Source organism: Brugia malayi (genome assembly GCF_000002995.4).
Source record: "Brugia malayi strain FR3 genome assembly, contig: Bm_v4_Chr4_scaffold_001, whole genome shotgun sequence".
Taxonomy (NCBI): domain Eukaryota; kingdom Metazoa; phylum Nematoda; class Chromadorea; order Rhabditida; family Onchocercidae; genus Brugia; species Brugia malayi.
In genome coordinates this window covers 2,109,356-2,131,002 of record NW_025062478.1, presented here as the reverse complement: position 1 = coordinate 2,131,002, position 21,647 = coordinate 2,109,356, and the positions used below count along the sequence as shown (strand labels likewise).

The 21,647-nt window shown below is 22.9% G+C and overlaps 3 protein-coding genes across 3 annotated transcripts; 2 read left to right on the top strand and 1 right to left on the bottom strand.

Annotated features, from left to right (window-relative positions):
• Positions 1–285: 285 nt before the first annotated feature.
• On the top strand, positions 286–2,359 carry Bm119 (Uncharacterized protein; the record flags this gene model as incomplete). Its single annotated transcript, XM_043081352.1, has 3 exons — positions 286–433; positions 1,559–1,713; positions 2,192–2,359. The coding sequence occupies 3 exons, from the start codon at positions 286–288 to the stop codon at positions 2,357–2,359; spliced, it is 471 nt and encodes a 156-aa protein (XP_042937286.1).
• A 2,768-nt stretch (positions 2,360–5,127) lies between these two features.
• Positions 5,128–8,210, bottom strand: Bm13019 (Uncharacterized protein; the record flags this gene model as incomplete). The annotated part of the gene is made up of 6 exons (XM_043081351.1): positions 5,128–5,305; positions 5,433–5,506; positions 6,083–6,366; positions 6,713–6,804; positions 7,589–7,745; positions 8,156–8,210. 6 exons carry the CDS (start codon positions 8,208–8,210, stop codon positions 5,128–5,130), a joined length of 840 nt encoding a protein of 279 aa, XP_042937285.1.
• A 3,724-nt stretch (positions 8,211–11,934) lies between these two features.
• Bma-unc-42 (Uncharacterized protein) lies at positions 11,935–20,403 on the top strand (the record flags this gene model as incomplete). Its single annotated transcript, XM_043081350.1, has 7 exons — positions 11,935–12,018; positions 14,319–14,433; positions 14,879–14,975; positions 15,274–15,415; positions 19,487–19,659; positions 20,095–20,193; positions 20,313–20,403. 7 exons carry the CDS (start codon positions 11,935–11,937, stop codon positions 20,401–20,403), a joined length of 801 nt encoding a protein of 266 aa, XP_042937284.1.
• Positions 20,404–21,647: the final 1,244 nt, after the last annotated feature.

Below are 21,647 nucleotides of genomic sequence, written 5' to 3'. Positions count from 1 at the left end.
TTGAATGATCAATGGAATATTTTAAAGTTGAATGTATTTATTATATTTATTTAATTTAATTTGCTATTACTATTTAATGATAGTGATAATTAGATTATTAAATAATTTTAATCATTACACTTAGTATTATTTACATTCCGAAAATTAGCCTTTGTGTAATAAATTTTAGTGTTGCGTGAATAAATTATTAAGTAATTTATGAAAAAAAATAAATAAAAAAACAAATCTTTTAATGTTAATTTAATTTTAGAAAAAAATAAGTAAATAAATAAATCAATTTTAGATATGTGTTTAGTGATTAATTTCTTGATAACATTAATTGTTGGCGCAAATGCAATGTCATTTTTGACCGATGAATGGACAGAAAGTATGAAACAATTCTTTCAGCAAACACAACAAAAAATTGGTGAAAAATCTAATCAATTTTTGAATGGTTTGTTAATTTTTTATTTTTAATTATTTTATTTTGATAAAAAACATTTGAATTTTAATAATTCTAAAGAAAAAAAAACCAGCTAACTTTAATTAACAAAAATTATTTTTTTGACGTTAATTTTAATAATTGACGAATTTTTACAACGGATCATTTGTTATTTTAAGCTTTAAATTTTTTGATCATTTGCAATTACAATTTAACTTTATTTTGTAATTTAAATTATTATAAAATAACTTACCATCGGTAAAAATTTATAACTGATACGCTAATTGTTATTGTGACTTCCCAGTTGATAAGTTATTTGAATAATTCAAAGTTTTTTTTTCCCTAATCTTTAAAAAATTAATAAAACTATGTTACAGATATGCTCTGAGCTCTGAATTTAACAATTCTCAATATATAATTTTTTAAAATGAAAACGAAAGCAAACTTCAATTTTTGAAAAAAAAAAAAAATCAGAAAGAATTGATTATTGGAACTAAGAAAAGAAATTATATTCATAAAATTGAAGTTTCATATTTTTTCCGATATATGAAATATTAAAATGACACAAAAATTTGCTGAAATTAAGCAAATATAATCCAAATAATTTTCTTTTTCTTTATTTTAAAATGCATTGATTCATCATCATTTATCATTATTATTATTACTATTATTATTGTTATCATCAGTTTTACTACCAATATTATTATTATAATTACTATTGTCATTAATATTCTATCCGGATTGTACTTTAGTTTGTCATTAAAATAGCTTTTCTAAATTTGGAGAAAAATATGATTTTGATGAGGACAAAGTGTTACTAAATTTAAAAATCTCATTCGTTTACTTTAATTGAAAATGTGAATTCCAATATATTTTTATGTATAAGCTAAAACGACGAATTTTATTGCAGAAATTTTTGTTGAAAGAGCAATTTTCTTATACTTAAATTACTTAACAAATCATTTAGAAACATAATGAATTTTTTAGAATTCATTAATTCATTGTTAATTAGTAACATACGATAATTAGGTATTTAATTGATTGAATTGAACGGTTAAAAAAATAAAAGTTCAAATTTGTTTTTTTTTTTTTCAACGTCAAATTTAATTTCAATTTTACAATGTCAAAACTTTTTAGAAATTGGTAAAAAATTTGATAGCGCGCAGAATTTTGTTGAACAATCAAAGGATGTTTTTAGTATGGTAGCAAAAAATTTGAAAAGTAGTGGCGAAAAGTTGAAAGCTACGGTAATGAAAACAGCCGAAACAACATTACGTGGAGCTGGTGATGAAGTGATTTTGTCACTTTTGCATTCAAATTATTAACCATTCTTTTATTTTTTTTTTTTAAATAAAATGAAATAAATTAAATTTTTGAAAAATTAAGCTTTCAAATTTTAGTCATAATTTTTGACAATTATCATTTATAATAGATTTGCTTAAAAAAAGTTTCAAAAAAAAATTTTTTTTCAATTTTAATTAAATATTGTTAATTTATAAGTTTCATTGATGTGTTAAATGCAACAAAGACATATATATATTCATTTGTGATAATTGCAATGATAATGATTAAATTCATTTTACTGTATCAATTAAATAATTATATTATTTTAGCTGAATTAATTTTAGCATAGAAATGTTTTTTTTTTGGACACCTATAATTTGTAAAATATTTTTTAAAAAGAAAAAGAAAAATTCCACAAAAAAAATCTTTCAAATTTTAATTCAAATTTGATTTTTTTTTTTTTGGTTTTTATTTTTGATAATTTAGGTTGAAGGTTTTTTCTCTGAGGTACCAAATCGTGTTAGTGATGGTTTTGATGAAATTCTCATAAAACTTGGAGAAGTTTGCTCATGGATTTTTAGAAATATTATTGCACCAATATTATTCATTATTATTTTACTTGGTTTCATATATTTCTTTATCATATCAGGGTAAGAATTATTCCATCATTTCATATCATTTTCTTTTCTGATAATTTCAATTAATTGATAAGATATTGATTTCAAGAAAAAAGAAACGATTTATTATCTTATATGGGACAACTTTTAAAAATACCATAATGGCATCAATTAGTTTATCCTTAAATTTTTTTGTGACAAATTTTTTTGATATTTTTTATGACAAATTTTTGTAATATTGTAAATTTTGTGATAAATAGTTTTATTTATTTATTTATTTTTTTTTTTATAACGAATAGTATTCATAACAAATAGTATTTTATAAAAAGTAGTATGTATTTACTACATTCAGTCTAAATTCTTCGTTAATCAATTTTACATTGCTTAAATTTAAGTTTTAAAATAGAACATTTTAAGGTAATAATGCAATTTTATTTTTTCATTTTATTACTTAACTTATTAAAGTATAATATTGGTTAGAAAGGTTAGTGAGTTATGAATTTTGTAATATATTTATCTAATGTGAAATATAAAATTAATTTAGAATCAAAGATCATTCATTTAATTGACTGTAAACTCGAATAGTTGAAATATCATTCCAAGAATAAATAATTTTTTCAAGAGGCTAGCAAATATATCAAAAAAAATTTTTCGAAATTTTTTGAAGTAGAAATTGTTCAGTGTTCGTTCTTTTCCTCATAAATAAATAACATTTGCAAGCAAAATTGCTTTCTTTCATTTATCTCAGTTAATTATAATTTAAGAATTGAAAACAAAAATATAAAACAAAAAAAAAAAAAGTTATTTACTCTTTAATTAATCAAAATTTTTCACCAGAAAATTAATTTTTCACATTCTGATAAGTAATAATTCATTGCTAAACTATTTAATAAATTCTCTTCCATAAATTCTACCATAATATTATCATATAAAATTCATTAATTAACATACTGAAGATTTCAAAAAAAAGAAGAAAAAAAATTTTGCAATAAATAATTGTTAAAATATTCAAATAAAATCTAAACTTGATAACTATGATATAAATATATGATTATAATTATCATATACAAATAATTTTTATCATTAATAAAAATTATTTCTAAGAATTTCACTATTTCATGAATAAAATAATTAGCAGTTCAAATTTGCATAATTAATTATTCAATTATTCAGATTAGATATTAATTTCTATTTATTATTTAAGCTGTTGTGGTTGTTGCTGTAGCACATTACTGTCACATTTTGGTATTACATTAAGTAATACATTCAAACAATTAAAGAAGGATGAACATTTGCGCAGAAACGATCGAATTATTGTTCTAAGCAATTTGGAAAATTCCGCATTGTTACAACAAAATGAATCATTTAATGATAGGCAATTACTAAAAAATGTACGTATTTTGAGAATTTAATAAAAAATTTATTATCTAAATAATTCTTTTAAATATTTTAGAATCAATGCTAAATGTTTTGATGTAATTTTGATTTAATTTTATTTTATTGTATATATTTGTGCATAATTTATTCATTCCATTATTACAATCACATAAAATACTCATTTCTTTTCATTTTATTTATTCTTCTAATATTTTAGTTAATTACAAAAAAAAAAAAAGAAAACGAAAATCTTTTTTTTTTGTGTGTGAAAAAATTAAATAATAAATATTTTAAAGATTTCATTTCTAACTTATTGAATAATAATTTTTTTAAGTTCATAAATTTCAGAATTTAATAAGTGAATTTATTAATGAATTCTCGTATTAAATTATTTCTTGTCATTTCAGTTATACTTTAGATATATGCAAAGATTAAGAAAGAATTGTTCGGAAAGATCAAAAGCTTAATATTAGATACTAATAATAATAATATAATCTGTTTGTTTTTAATCCACTTAAATAGATACTTATAGTTTTTGTGGCGTAATTTATTCTAATAATTACTATTTTATCAATTGTGATGTTAATTTTTCAATATTAAACAAATCCAAATCTCAAATTTATTCCTTATTATTCGTAAATTAATAAATTGATAAAAAATATTGGTTACACACTGATTACGCTGATAAATAAGAAAATAAAAAAGTTGTTATATGCTGATAAAGAAGACAGAAAATAGTAATAATAATAACAATGATAACGATAATAATAATAGTGATAACAATAATAAATAATATCTTTTATACGATTACTAATGAATGGTAGTATTTAAACATTTAAATTTGCTTTTTTTTTTTTTCATTTCGTTAATGTACTTTTAGTGCATAATTCAATATCGAAATGTACAAACAGCATAGTATCTCTTATCAGATTTCGAGAAATTCAAAATTTACTAATTTTTTTTTAATGATAAAATAATAGAAAAAAAATTTATATATGATAGAGTATATACACCTACTTCCACAGCTATAAAAATGAGATAATTTTAAAAAATTTTTAAGATCCTACAGTATCAGGCAATAATTAATTAATTAATTAGCCTTTCTCAATATTTGCTTTATTTGCTAAAACAACTTCCCTCTCTTTAATCTCTTTATTGTTTATCTTATTCGATTTCCTCTTTTTTTTCTCTTTGATCTTAGCGCATATTTTCTTCCCTTTCATTTATAAATATTTCAAATTATCAATCACTTCGTTACTTGATGCTTGTTTCGATCAATTCCCGAACATTTTATCTTTTTAAATTTTTTGGTTTTAAATTTTTTTGGCTCTTCATTGAATACTGTCAAAATTTTAATGAATAATTTACAAACAAATGGAAAATGAATATATTTACATCAAATGAAACGTCAAAAGAGAAAAGAAAAAATTAATGATGATTAAGGTATTGTATGGAAATTTTATTTTTATCAATATGAGTACCATTTAATTGATCTTCAATTTCCGGTAAAACGCTAATGAAAACATTTTTTACCGATGTTACACCAATATTTGGATGTGATGGTGTAAGCAATATGATGGAAAATTCGACAGCAAGATCAGGACCACTGGAAAACAAACAAAAAAAAAAAATGAAAATGAAAATTGAAATATAAAATAAATAATTTTTTTTTAATTACTAAATAAAAGAATAACTTATTTTATGAAAAAAAAAATTTATTAAAAAATTTTTACCTATTATACAAATACCACACATAAACATTTTCCAGATATGGCCGTAAAGGCGTTTGCTTAAGTTGGTTGTATATCTGAAATAAAATTATTTGAAAATTTTATATCGCTATTATTTTATTTTTTGTATTCAATTATATCAGAAATCATATATGTGGGTGAAATTTTTACTAATGTTTAACTTAAATATAGCATTAGCAAAAAAATAAATTTCCAAATAACTTATGATAATTTGAGCTATTCAGAGGATTTAAACTGGAAAAGTAAAAAGTTTAATTTAAAAAAAAAAAATTCACTCCAAAAAAAAAAAAACGAAAATGATTAATTCTCGATTCGGATACATTTGTATTATTACTATAATATTATTGTTGATAATACTCATAATCATTTAAATAAAAGATTTCATAAAAGTAAAATTAAAACATAGTATTGGAATGGGAAATGCTAATCACTAATAAAATATTAGAATACATTTTTTGATAGTTTAAAATAATTTAATTTGCCCTAAGAGTATTATTCATATGATCATTGATAAGAAAATATTTGATAGTTATTATTTTGTAACAACTAAATAATAATGAAAAATTTGTACATTTTTAAAAAAAAAAAAAAATAAAACTATTTTAATTTTTATTTTTTGTAATAAAACATACCACATTCTGAATCATTTGTGATGTTTGTTGATATTCGAAACGATTATGATTTGCATAAATTTCATTAGCCTGATTTAAGAGAAATATTTGGCAGAGGAATGTTTGTTTTTGAAGATGATCTGTTGGAATTGGAAGTGTTGTGATGATTGGTGGCTTATATGGTGGTATTGGAGTGGGAAATAGTGGTGGAAATGGTTGAATGGTAAAATTTGGTGATAAGGTGGAAGTGATAAATGGATATGGTTGATGAGTTGTGGTTGATGATGGAAATTTGATAATAAGCACTGAAATGATGAAAAATTTTTTTCATTAAAAGTATTTTTTTTTTTTTAATTTAGATTTGGTCAAAGTTAATTAAATATTTAAGATTCTTATTTATTGTATTTTAATTATTAGGCATATTACGCTCACACAAATAATTTTCACGTTTAATTTGTTTGATTCTTAAAAGCCACCTGATTTAACACATAGCTATCAATTATGCTTTATATTTGTTAATTACATCTAACTAATGTCATTAAAATAAAAAAAAAAAAAAAAATTTGAATTGTATACAAAAATTGACGCAATTTCAAATTGACACTTAAATTTAGATTTAATTCATTTAAAATATCAATGCTAATCACTTACCATTCATTGCATATGCGATTATTATTGCAGTAATAAGTAAGAAAAGAAGTAAAGATACAGCAATAAGCATGCAAATTAGCCATCTTCTACCACTGCAATAATCAATTAATTAATTAATGAAAATGAATGAAAATTAAACAATCTATTTTGTAATATTTAAATTTAAAAAAATAAATAGATATACAAAGCTTACCTCATTTTTGTACAAAATATTATGATTAGTTACAGGGTTTAATATCAAAACTGGTCAATTGTATGTATAAATTGTGATACTATAAGAGATATTGAAGTGCCAACAAAAATAATTTCAAATAGAATTAAAATTTATTTTTATATTCACTTTTCGACTGACCCATCCAGTGATGCATATCATCACTTCTTCTAATCTCAATATTCATCTTTTTCCCTCCTCTTCAAATTCTGTATTCCTGAACTATTTTCATTATTGATCTATCTGATGCGGGAATTTTTATCAGGTTAATATCAATTTACATTTTTTTTTTTTTATCAAACTAATATCAATTTATACTTTTTTAATCAAATTAATATCAATTTACATTACATAAAAATAAAATCAATTTACATTGGAATGCTGTAAAAAGTAATAAAGTTTCACTTAAAATTACATTTATTACAATTATTATAAAATTAAACTCAAAAAAAAAAGAAAAAATTTTTCAGATGATTGATTCATACAAAAATTATGTAAATAAATTTAATTAACAAAATTAATTAATCATAATTAATCAGAGATAAAGTAAATTCATTATGTTATAATAATATTATAATAATAGCTTTAATGATAATCTGAAATGATAGAAAAAAATGTTGGAAAGGAAGGTTTAAAATAGGTTTAAAATGTGAGAAATGAATTACCTGCTTGTTACTTCAAATGTTATAGGATGTTCCGGTGAAGTATTTGATGTATTACTGCTTCTACTCCAATCAGATGACCATTTTGAACCATTTCGATATCCTGTTCCATATTTTGATTTTTGGTAATCATTTTTTGGATTAGTTGTTAAATTGGATTCTAAAAAAAAAAAAAAAAAAATTTAAAAACGAAAGGGATTTTCAACTATACTTTAAAATTTCACATTTTCTTCTATTGTATTAATATAACAAAAAGAAAAGTTGATAAGCAAAAATAACATTGTAAAATATAATTTACATTCAATAAAACTAAGATTAACACAAATTTGTTTTTTATAAAATCAATTTGCTTAAATCAATTCATTTGTTATTAATTCAAAAAATAAAAATTAAAAATAAATAAATAAATTGTTTATCTCTCTCTAATAAAATTTAATTATCATACTTTTACAAATGCAATATTAACAAAAATTTGAAAGAAAAACTAAAATATATGTCAGAAAAAAAGTGAAAAGAAATTTTCCATTTCTAAACTTTGAATAAAATATTTTTATTAAATGAACGATAAACCTTGTTCCAAATCAGACTCACGGCGACTTTGAAATTTTCCAGTTAATCCAAACATTACATAAAATGATTCAACTTTTTTTTTTTTTAAAGATTTCTGATTTGAGAAATGAAATCATTCATATAAGTTTGAAAGCCATCGATGAATATTTCCTTATTTGGATGACTTAATGAATTAATAGAAGATGGATAAATTCCAGAAGATTCCGGAAATAATGAAAAACTGAATAATCGCAGCTAGTTTAAAAGATTCCGGACATAATTGAATGACAGTTAGTATTATTTTGCTAGTAGTACCATTATTTTAGGAGAGTGCTATGGATGATAGCATGCAAATATTTCAATTCAATGACATTAATTCAGTTTACATTATAGCAGGTGTGACATTTTATGAATTAAATTTGTTTGTCACCTTGATTACTGATATTTCTCGAACATTTCAGCAATAGCTAAATAAATCTTTCACTAGCTGGATCTCTCTCTCTCTCTCTCTTTCTCTCCATTTTCCCTTTATTGATTCATTTTTATTTTCTACTACGAAGAAAATCAAAGTTGTAATGTAAAAATTGGCAGCAGTTACATGCAATGCATGCAATAACTTACTTACTAATGTTACATTTAAGTTTTAACTGATGAAGTTCCGAATTAGCTATCCATCCGTAATAGGCCAAGCTAATAAGCCAAGCCTTGTAGCTTTTGTCTTGGCTCAAATGACATTTGCGATTTGCATTGATTCGTGGCATTGTTAATTCGAAATTAATTGATAGTTGGTTCTGTTTCCTTTTTTTTCTTCACATCGTCATTTCTTCTAACTAAAAAAAATTTCACAAAATTTAATTAAACAAATATTTTTTGATTAATCTTCCAATTTTTTATCACATAGCATAACATACGTATAAGTAAATTTGTTTAAATTTTTTTCTTTTTTTTGTTTATTAAATTTTAAAATTTTATTTGTATAATTTGTGGTACTTTTCAAAAACATTTTTTTGACTAAATTTTAAACTATTCATTTTCTATAATACACAAATTAGTAATGGAATAAAATTCCTAAGAAAAAAAAAAAAAAATAAATAAACAGTTTAAGTAGCTGAACTTGCAGTTAGCGCATTTGCTACACTGGAATTTATAAAATAATTTAAAAATTAAATCTGCTTGAATTAAGCTAATTTTATCATTGAAATATACAACTACAGCAATCCCTCGTGTATACATGCAAAATATTATCAAATGTACCCTTTGCATATAATTTAAACTTAATTTCAGTAAAGATCAGGAATCATTTCTGAAGAGAAATTAAATTATCAATCAATTCCGATAACTCAGTAACTAATTTATGAATGAAACAAAATACACTAAATTATTTAATAAATCCATAAAATTTCATTTCATTTGACAAAATTATAGCTAATTGTTTCTGCTCCGTTTTGTGTGTGAATGAAAATATTGGAGGAGTAGAAATAATTTTATTTTTGTTTTTTTTTTTTTTTTTTCTTATCATCTAAACATAGCAAAAATGATAAATTGATAAAAAAAAAAATGAATTATTTCTTCAGCTAGATAAGCAATCATTATGTAATTGAATATTTCATTCATTTCAATAGAAATAAATTGTTGCAATTATTTTAAAACTAATCAAAGATTAGATTAAACAGCTATTACTTCTGTTTTTTGAAGATAAAAAATTATTGTAACTTATGAAATATTCCTCATAAATGTTTTCTTCGTTTAAATTTTAACAAAAATTTCTCAACTTTTTGCTGTTCATCAATTAATTAACACAATTAATGAAAGGTATCAATGTATTTGAAGTTTGAAAGTGATATAATAGTGAAAGATTAATTAACTAATTGTGTTAATTAAAATAGTAAGTGTTGTTCCGGCATGAATAAATGAAATATTAAAAGTTTAGCTTCCATTTGCATAATAAATTTCTGATATTAAATTTAACATTTCTTATTTTATTATATTGTTAAATACTGCTAAAATATATGAAGACAGATATTTTAAAATTTGACAAAATCCAAAAAAAAATCTATTTTGATATAATTAATAAGTTGCAAAGATTCGAAGCAGTTTGAATATAATTAATGCAAATTCACTTTCATTTGAAATGAATTATTTATTAATGAATTTACTATTGAAGTATTTTTTTTTTTTTTTTCAGAACAAAATAATATATTACTATGCTTTGATGTGAATTTCTAACTCATATTTTTTTCTTCATTTGAAAAGTGAATTACTAGTTAAATTAGATTTAATTTAGCTAATTAAGATTTTAGATTTAACTAAATGAAATTAATTCATTAATTACGTTTATCTTTTATGGGAAATGATTTACACTATCATTATTAGATCATATCAAATGATCAATGAATCCCTCTTGACCTATCTGATCACTTTGTCGGCATCATCATTAATTTGTTTCAATAACCACTTAAAGTGAGGAATTACCTATCTGAATAATATCAGATTCATGTCATTGCTTTCTCATAAATGCATGTTTCTATTTCAAGTATTTGTTTTTAAATTTATTCGAATATTTAATTTCAGATTTTAAATTTCAATAAAACTCGTACCTTAAGATTAATGCTAGGAAAGAGAGAGTTGTTGTGCATAGGTAGTATCCTTCTTTCTCTCCCCTCTTTTTCTTTCTCTCTCCCTCTCTCTCTTATTCCTTACTTCTTTATCAATTCATCAGCCTATAATCAAATCAACTTATATATAGGAGTAAGGGCATATAAGCCTAAACTAGCCAAAGTAATCAGGCCAGCTGCTTGACAACATAGGAAAAGCTATGACGAATAGATGTTGATGAGTTTGACTTTATCGGAGGGAAAAGAATAAGAGAGAGACAGAGAGAGAAGGAGGGAGAGAGAGGGAGAGGTGGAAAGAGGTGTGTAGATGATAGGGTAAGAGAGATACCGTATCCCGAAGTAAGAATAAATAGAGGCAAGTAAATCCAATAAAGCTATAATTCATGTTGTCAGCTGAGGTAGTTGCATGGCATGCAGCAAGCAGTTCGTCATTTTGATGACTGCAACCGGCGACAAAAGGAGATTGTAAGAAAGAAAAGGAGAAAGAAAGGGAGAAAGAAAGAGAGAAAAAAGAAGGAAGAAAAGAATGATAAATAGCTTGTAAAAGGCATAACAATCATTCACATAGGCTCTTTTTCCACCTTTCCCCGTATTCCAAACCAATCCTTTAACCAAGCCGTTCATCCGCCTATTTCTTAGTTGATAATAGCTTTTTAAGGCCATTTTTTCTTCTTTCTTCTCTCCCTCTTCTGTTTATTCCATACAAAGCCTAAAAAAGTATTTGCAGGAAGTGCAAAGTGGTGGTGCATATATGTGTCTAATGCATCAGCGGTGATCTCATTTTTCCAAGGCAGAAAACCAAGTTATCCACCGTTGTCTGTCACATCAATTCTACACTTGTCCCCAAATTTTATTTACTGTAATTATATAATATCATCAAATTATCATCACTTCTAATTCTCATTATCAAATTTATTTAACGTCACAACAGTTACGTCACCTATTTACAGTCATCCAAGCCAATCAATCACTCTACCAATCATCATCAACAACATCATTATCAAGCTAAGACAATATTAGCAACAAAAAAAGAAGCCGAAAAGCTAATAACAAACATTTTACAAATTAAATCTGTGGTCTCTTTACGAATCACTAACTAAGTAAAGTAAATAATTCACTAAGCTACTTGCCTCCTCCTTTTTTTTTCTTTTTTTTTTTTAAAAAAAACGGTATCCTTTTTGGTCGATGACTAGTGAAGGATTAAGTACCACAACTACTATTCTTAATGGTGCAAGCAGCACCGTTGCAGCTGTCACCGCAATCACACAGGTACCATTCACACCATTTCCCTTCATTTAAAATTAATCATTTAATAATCATTTATTAATCATTTTATTATTATATATAACATTTAATACATTTATATCTTAATGATTTTAATTTAATTCGCCAAATTAATTTATATGTTCAGTTTTTCTTTTTTTTTTTTTAATCTTATTTTCAATAAGCAAATCATCCTAATCAGATAGTATTATATGAGTGAACTTCATTATAACGCTTCTTTTAAAAAAAGAAGAAAAATTTAGAATCTATTGATAATGCAATGATAGGGACGAAAGAAAGGATGAAATGAAACCTTAATCACAAAAGTTTACTTTATTAAATTACAAATAACTTTGATAACATATCTTCATTCGTAATCTCATAAATAATCTTTTAATTATAAATAAAAAAATGATATTGTCTAATTGTAGTAATACCATACGCCTTCAAAATATGTATCAATAAATGTGTATAACTAAAAAGTATTTCATATCATAATATTAACTTATTGTATAAAAAATATTCTCCATATTTCAAAATGTTTCAGCCAAACTTAACCTTTAAAAATTAATGAATTTTAAACTAAACAACTTTAATAAGTTAAAAATTTTCAGCTTTTTTAATTGCTTATCTCAGAAATAGTAATTATTTAATAAAATATTTTCCTATCTATAAAATTGATTGATGTTTAAACAATGTTATATGACCAATTTTAAATTTTCTAATAAATGACACATATATAATAAATTGTAATCAAAATAGTTAACTATTTGTTTGCAATAAAAAAATGTCTATATTAAAATTCAAATTTCATAAATGAACATTTTAATTTTTCACAACAATCATTCTAATTTTATATGAGAAAGAATGATGATTAAGAAGGTGAAAAAAAAAAAGAAAACAAAAATAAAAGATAAAAGAAAAATGATATTATAATAGATAAATGATTCCATGTTAAGTTAAATCGTACGAGTTGCACTAAAATGCCGACAGATGTGATCAGTGAATGAATGAATGAATGAAATGTAATGAAATGAAATGAAATGAAATGAAATAAATTGGAATATTTGAAGCTATGTGAATAGCACTTACTAACAACTACCGCAAACAACAGGACGAATGCGCTAATTTATCATAATTTGTTTGAGCATTAATGCTTTAAGAGAAAGATGGGAACCTAATTGTTCATCTAGTAGTATTATCTTCTTTTTCCTACATATCTGTAATATCCTCTTCATTTTCAGTATTATGTCAAACTTTCTCTATATGTTTCGATTTTGTTTATTTCTAAAGTAATTATGGAAAATTTAATTTGGACGTACACCGTATGAGCCCTCCTCTATCTTTTTTACTTTATTATTTTTATTTATTTATTTATTTATTTCCTTCCTTTATCCCTTCACCTACCTGGCTATATTACTTGAATATAAATAGATTAGAATTGAAATTTATTTATTTTTTTATTGATTATCATTGTTATGTCATTATGATAATTTTATCTATAAGTTTGTAATATAAATGAAATAAGAATATAACTGATCATAGAAAATCAAATATTTTTTTTTAGTTTTGACATTTTTTTTTAGAAAAAAGCAATTTCTTTCTTAGTGGTAGTCGTGTTTAGTTTTTTTTTTTTTTTTTTAGTGAATTAAGCTTTATTGTCGAAAATTGATTTTTTTTCAATGTCATTTCAATCTTTGCAATTTGTAACTGTTAATAGATTAACTGATGAATGAGAGGAGAGGGAGAGACAGAGAGAGGAAGAGAGAGAGAGAGAGAGAGAGAGAGAAGATAATTGTTGATATATCATTCATCCTGAATCTACCAATTAGATGATTTTCTGTCTTATACGGAAAGCTTATTTCACTTAAATTAATTACTGATGAATATAAAACTTAATTTATTTAATTCAAATAGTTTCATTAATATGGTCGAACAGTATTTTTCAAGAAAAAAGTATTTTAAAAATTATTATTAATAATTTATAATCATATTTAAAAGATTTATAAATGATAATTATGTCGGTATGTAATCACATTTAGTTAGAAAGCTTAGTTCATTTTGAAATGATTATTGATCAATATAAATAGTATAATTTAATATGATCAAACAGTTTTTTTTTCAAAAAAAAAAAAAAATATTTAAGAAATAATTATTACTAATTTATAAAAGGTAATTATTTCGATCCGTAACACTTAGTTGTTAATTAATAATAAGAATTTTCTCTAAGTTATTTATTTCAGAATCTGTAAAAGCAATTTTGAAGTATGCTCTCAACAACTGCAACATACCTTGTTAGTTTGCAGTTTCAGGAGCAATTGAAGGGTAAAGATTTAGCGCATGCACTTACCGATTTCCCGTATTATCCACCGCTCGATGCATCTGTATCCAATAGTTTACGACCGATCGGTGATTCTTCTGGTAAAAAAAAACTACAAAACAAATAATTTTTTTTTAAAAAAACGATTTCTATTTTTTTTTTTATTTTTTTTCCCCTTCAGTTATTTCTTTGCTATCATTTTCTTTCTCGAGAGTTTTTTTTTTCTTTTTAATGATTTAATTTTTGAAAATTTTCAAAAATTTCAGTTTATTCAATGAGCTATTTTCAATTCACTATGTATTTATATTTGATTGAATGGTATTAAGTATGAATTGATAGAGTTAATCTTTTGTTGTTCATTGGGATGCTTTCCAGGGAGCTCAAAACATCTGCCCATTTAAAAATCACTAACCATTCATATTCGGTGTATTAATTCAATGCAAAATTGATTTTAAAAATTTCTATAGAAATTAAAAAAAAAATTTTTGCCAAATTTTAAAAAGTTGTTGTTGCTTTCTTTTCTCTTATACTTGATTAATTTTATAGATGGTGCATTTAAAAAAATTAAAGCAGAAAGCAGTAGTTGCAGTGCATCATCTGTTTTTGCAAGCGCTCTTTCAGCTGGTTCTCAAATACCTGCCAGGTAAATATTTTTTCCTTTCAATTCGTTGACCTTCAAATTTTAATATTTAAAAAAATTTTTTTAATATATTATAATATCTGATAAAAATAATAAGCAAAAAGATAATGGAAAGATTACGGTCATTTTAATCGAACATATTTGCAAAAAAAAAAAAAAAAAAAGTTTGATTTTAATAGAAGAAAACTAATTCTTTTTATGCAATATTTTTTTTTTTTTTTTTTATCTAATTTTTATACATTTTATTGATTTGATTTCTTTACTTTAGAATAAATAAAATAATTTTTTTCTTTGCTTAAAGCGTACGAAGACGACATCGTACGACATTCACGCAAGAACAGCTAGCAGAGCTTGATGCTGCATTTCAGAAATCACACTATCCTGATATTTATGTCCGTGAGGAACTTGCTAGGATTACAAAGTTAAATGAAGCACGAATTCAGGTAAAAATTTTTTTTTAACAATTTAAAATTATCAACCTATAATAATTCAATTACATTTCGAAAATAATATCAAAAAATCATAAAATATCATACAAAAGAATTTTTTCATATTTTTATTTAATATTATTTTAAAAACTAAAAAAATTGTTGAAAGTAATTTTGTTGCATTAAATGAAACTGTGCGAAAGATATTACTGTAAGTGGTTTGAATTTCCAATCTCATAGAAATTATTGGAAAGAAGCAGGGATAACAGAGAGAGAGAGAGAGAGAGAGAGAGAAGAGACAGGCAAAAATGCTATTTTGATTACTATCATTGATTCATATATCTAATTTTGGATCAAATTACAATTGAGTTATGATAGCACTGATTGTCTTATACGAATCATTGAATATAAAAAAGCTATCATTTTATTGCAATTTGATTATCAAATTTTAAAAATTTTTAATTAAAAAATCATCTGTAGATAAAAATATATAATTTTTTTTTTTTCAAATTGTGATATTATTATAATAATTATTAATAATTACTAATTTTATCGTTTAATCTATGGATAAGATTATATATAAATAAGTTAAAATTTTTCAAATTAACTATTTTTTTTTTTCTTCTTTTCTTCTCAAATCTCTTTTGCTAATTAACTCATAATCATTGCAGAAATGCAAAAAAAAAAGAGAGGAAAAAAAGAAAAGAAGGGTCATTAAAGGTCATCATCTAGCATTGCTATTGATGTAAAATTCTTTTATAAATACAACAACAAACTATTCAAAACATCTGTATACTTTATTTACTTTTTTGTTTACATTTTTTTTATTTTGTTGTTGTTGTTCTTTTGTTTATTTTCTATGATTTCATTTGAAAGAATGATAGAGAATAGAATGAAACAGATGTAAAAATGAAGAGAAAATGTTTGAAAAAAGAGAAAACAATTTTGGGTAAGAGATAATACAAAAGATGGATTTAACATTTTGTACCCACTTCAAACCCATAATTATCAGCTCTTCAGTAAGCTTATTTCATGCAATTAGCTGTAGCACTAAAGCTAACTTATACTCTCAGCAGGGTATTTTCTCCCTCTCTCTCTTCCTCTCCCTATTCTCTCTCTCTCTTCCATTTATCCTTATTTCACCTTTTCTCATAAGCCATGATGGCATCATATACCGATTATACCATCTGTACATCAAATTTATAAATAACAACAACTTTAACTACTGTTTCAATTCATTGGTTTCCTTTTTTACCGCATAAATTTATCTTAGAAATGAGGGAAAAAGCAAAAAATTTTTTGACAATTTTTTCTATTTTTTTTTTTTCCTTCTTAATTTATAATAAATTTAATATTTTTGAATAAATAATTTTTGGGAGAAATATTTATGACAGTAAAAAATTTTTTTGGTAATTTTTATCTTCTTTTCTCTCATAATTAATTAAAAAAAAAGTCAATATTTTTGAATAAATAATTTTTGGTGAAAGAAAAAAGAAATTATTCAAAAAATTTCAACAGTTTTTTTCCCACTCATTTAAGTGCTTTTCAATTATTTTACTACATTAAAATATTATAACAGTTAAAGTTTTTCTTTTTGTAGATTAAATTAATGAAATTTATTTTTTGATTTAAAGGAAAGAAACAAATAAATATACATTATAATAATAAAATAGTAACTGATTCATATTCATTTAAATTAAAATAATGATTAATTCATTTTCAATGACAGTGAAGTATGACTTTTTTCAGATATTGTTAGACTAAATTTATTCTCTTTTTTAAGGCACATTTGTTAGTTGTTATCAAAAAGATTATTTAATTAGTCGGTAATCTTTAAAATATTGAAATTAACTTTGAAAAGTACTCCAAGCAATTGTATAATTGACATATCTTACATATTTAAAAAATATTTGATACATTATGGAAACGAAGAAAAAAGTTTTTCAACCATTTTTCCATTTCCCTTTGGGACTATCTTTTATTCCCAGTCCTCTTGATCAAGTTATTGGCATTCAATAAATTAAATTATTTTCTTATTTCATTGCAGTTTTCTCCTTTCATTACGATTTCATTTTTTTTCATTGCTTTTTTATTCATTTCTAAATTTTTTATTTTCCAATAAACTACAAAAATTTAAATAAGCAAATACTTTAAATGGGGGAAAAGTAGCTTAGTTTAATATAAAAAAAAAATTAGAAAATTTTGAAAAGGAAAAAATTAATGTTATTGTATTCTTTATCAAAATAATATGTCTAAAAAACGATTTAAAAAATTTTTACTGTTAGCCTTTTCTTTTTGTCTATAAAAAAGCAATGTAATTGTGTAAAATTTATATCGAATTTATTTAACTAATTTTTTTTCCATTTCTGATACGATTAATACAATGTAAAAATTTTGAAATCATTCGATATTTTTATCTCAATTGCAATTTTCTATCATTATTTCATATATAATTATTTTTTTACATAATTATTTTACATTTAAAATTTCAGTTATTTTTAAAAGAAATATTTTTTTTTTTTTAAATTTATTAATGCTACAATTATTTGAATGAAAAATATCTAACAATTTTGATAAACACAATTATAATTTATTTTTGTTCAATAAAAAAGAAAAAAAAAATATGATAAAAGAATTTTTTTTCATTTGATAATTTTTTGATGCTATAATTATTAAATGAAAAATATGTAACACTTCTGATAAACATAAATTATAATTCATTTTTGTTTAATAATAATAATGAAAAGAAATATATGATAAAATATATTTTTTTGTGTTTGATAATTTTTTTAATGCTATATTGAATGGTCAATAATAATAATAATAGCAATAATAATAATAATAGAGGAAGGAAGAAAGAAATATATGACAATATTAGTGATTATAATTTAAAATAAGACCAAAGCTCGATATTGAAATTATTGCTTAAGCTTAGTTAGTTAGCTAGCTATTACCGTAATCTGTTTGAGGAAAAAGACGATGAACAAAGCTACACATCACATTTTGCTATGTATTCTCGTCATCGTCGTCATTCGTTGAATGCATATTAATTGTGACTTCGTTTTATTTTCTCTCCAATACAATTGAGCATTTTCCGTTTTCAAACAATTTTCTTTAGCTTTCTCTCTCTCTCTCTCTCTCTCTCTCTCTATGTTTTTATCTTTATCAAGAAAATTTCAATCAACCTAGTATGTAAGTAAGTAATATAAAGTAAAATAAATAAGAATGAATGATTTTAGGGAAAATGCTTTAGCTAGTAGATACTAGTAGAATAAGTAAGATTTTTAGATGATTGCTCTTGCTTATCTTTTACTTCACTTTCTTTCTCTCTCTCTCCCTCTCTCTCTCTCTCTCTCTCTCTGTGTGTCTGTGTGTCTATTTATAACTTTCTGTGTAACGAATGAATCGAAAATTAAATTAACTTCCACTTTCCTTTCTACCAGTGAAATTGTATGGCAATTCAAGAAAGTGTTATGCAGTAGTTTGATTAGAATTTTAAACTAGTATATACCATAAGGAAACAGTAAACGAAGCATTTATAACTATATTTTCCTAATTCGGATTTTGCTAATTCGGAAATAATCCGGAAAATTATCGTTGATTATTTTAGTATTATCATAATACAATTTATTAATTAGTTTTTTGCTTACCTCGATGAAATTAATTTTCTGACTGTTACTTATTGATTTTTTATTAATTGAGAAAAATTTTTTCGTTCAACTAAAATTATCAAACGATTAATTTTGATTTCATGATATCATATTGATAAAAAAAAAATCTATGTTCTACTTAATCGGATATATACCTTATCAGTATTTCACTTTTATTACCTTCTTTTGACGCAATCGGATAAGTTTTAATAAAACGAATTAAATTTAATACTATTTAATTTATATACCATAAACAATTAAATTTATTCCAATTAATCGTGATAAAATAATTCAAAAAAACAAAAAAAAAAAAAAAGCAAAAACAAAATTAAGAAATTTTATGAAAAGGAAAAAACTATATTATTATAAAAGAATTTGTTTAAAGATGAAAATAAAATTTAGAGGAAGTACTTCATATTATTATTATTATTATTAGGTATGGTTTCAAAATAGGCGTGCAAAGCATCGTAAACAAGAAAAGCAACTATCAAAAGCTTTGGTACCACAAACGGTATTTCCATCACAAAGTGCTACAGGTCAAATAATGCGAACACCAATGTATCCATCTACTGCCGCAATGTCTGCTAGAGCTGCTGCTGATCCTTTCTGGTAAATAAAATTTATAAAATTTAAAGTTGTATTTGGAAAAATATTTTAAATTCTGCAAAATGTTTGAAAATATTAACTTTGAAAATAAAAATTAATAAGCAATATTAATTTTAAAAGCATTTAATAGTTGAAATCATTTCATACATAGTTTAAGTTTGCATTTAAAAAAAAAAAATATTTTAAGTTTTGTAAATGTTTCAAAATATTATATTTGAAAATAAAAATTAACAAGTAATATTGATTTTGAAATCATTTCATATTATTTAACTTTTTACCAATTTAAAATTATTACTTACGATTTCTATCAATTAAAATGAAATCTATAAATTTCAAACTAAACAATCTTTTAATTGATTTATTTTTGAATTAATTCAAAAAAATTAATTTTTTAATTACTGATACGAATAATAACATTTTGTTGATAAATAATTTCAGGTATCAGCCATATCCTGTAGCTCATCCAATGACCTATCCAGCAGCTTCTGCTTATGGAGCTGTATCAAGTGCTCATACATTTGGCGCACCAATGACAACGTATTTTTCATTTCTTAATTTTTTTTTTTTTTTTTTTTAAATACTTTTTTTTTTGTTAACAAATTTTCCAATCAAAATTTGATTATTCTTTTCCAAAATTAACAATTTAGCAAATTTAGGACTGATCCAGCAGAGGATTTCTATCAAAAAAGTTTGGCACTACGGGTTAGCTGCCAACCACCAACGACAAATATTCAATATCAAAGTTAATTAATATTAATCAGGCATTAATTATTCATCAATTATTATTATTTCTATTGTATGACTAAATTTGAATAAAATGTTTGGTTCTGTTTTTTTCCTTTTTTTTTTTTTTTTTGAAAGTAAATAAATTTTTAGGCAAAAAATTTACAAATTTTAATTACTTTTATTTTTTTTTTAAAATTTTTCCTTCTGAAAAGAAAAAAAAATTTTTTCAATAGTTTACTTTGATGTACAATAACTGCTTCATTGTTAGCTAATAAATACTCTCTATTTTTTTTTTTGTGCTGATCTCATTTTTAGGTTATATTTTGTGAGTAAACAATTTTTCTTGCACATTTTGAAAAAGCAAAAAAAAAAAAAAGAATTAAAGAAAAGAAGAACATAAGTTATGTATTTATTTACATGTTTTTTCTTTTCTCTTTTTTTAGACCTTTTATATCAAATTGAAAGTTACTAAATTTCAACATTTATATGAATTTGAAAGATTAATTTTTTGCTAAAAAATATTTTGCCAAATTTATAAGAATATTTTGAAGTTCGAAAATAAAATTTCATTAAAACTGATTCTATTAAATTAAAAAAAAAAAACGAAAATTTCAATTAAAATTGGGTGAGATTGTATGGGTTGCAAATAATTATTTGTTATGAGTGACTTTCTCTAAAAACTTTAACATAATTGCTGATTTTTTAATTTAATGATGTAAATTTATATTTATTGAATAATAAAATTTGACGGTTTATTCTTATTAAAATTTATTCATTATTGTATTTTTCAAAATTTTCATTTTGACGATTTTTTTTTTGATGTAGCATTTTAGTTGAAATTTCATGTTTTAATATATTTTTTCACTTCTTTGTCTTGTTTTTGTTTTGCTCGAAATGGGTGTTATAAGAATAATTTATTTAATTTTTTTTTTCTTTTTTCAGTGTGTTTACAAATATTTAAATGCTATTTGGATGTAATTTGAAAAATTCATTTCGTTATTTTATCAAATAAATATAGAAAAAAAAAAAAAGAAAAACTAAATTTTGATGAATTTTTTTCTTGTATTATTTTATTCTAATTTTTTTATCCATCCAATCACAGTGTTATTATGCTCAAAATTTGATATATTTTTTCTAAACTCATATATTTTCTAAAATTTTATTAAAAATTGAATTTTTTCTTAGTGGTAAAAAAAAAATTCCCAAATTAGTGTAGCACAAAAGGAAAAGAAATTCGAAAAGTTGACGATTAATACAAAAAATTG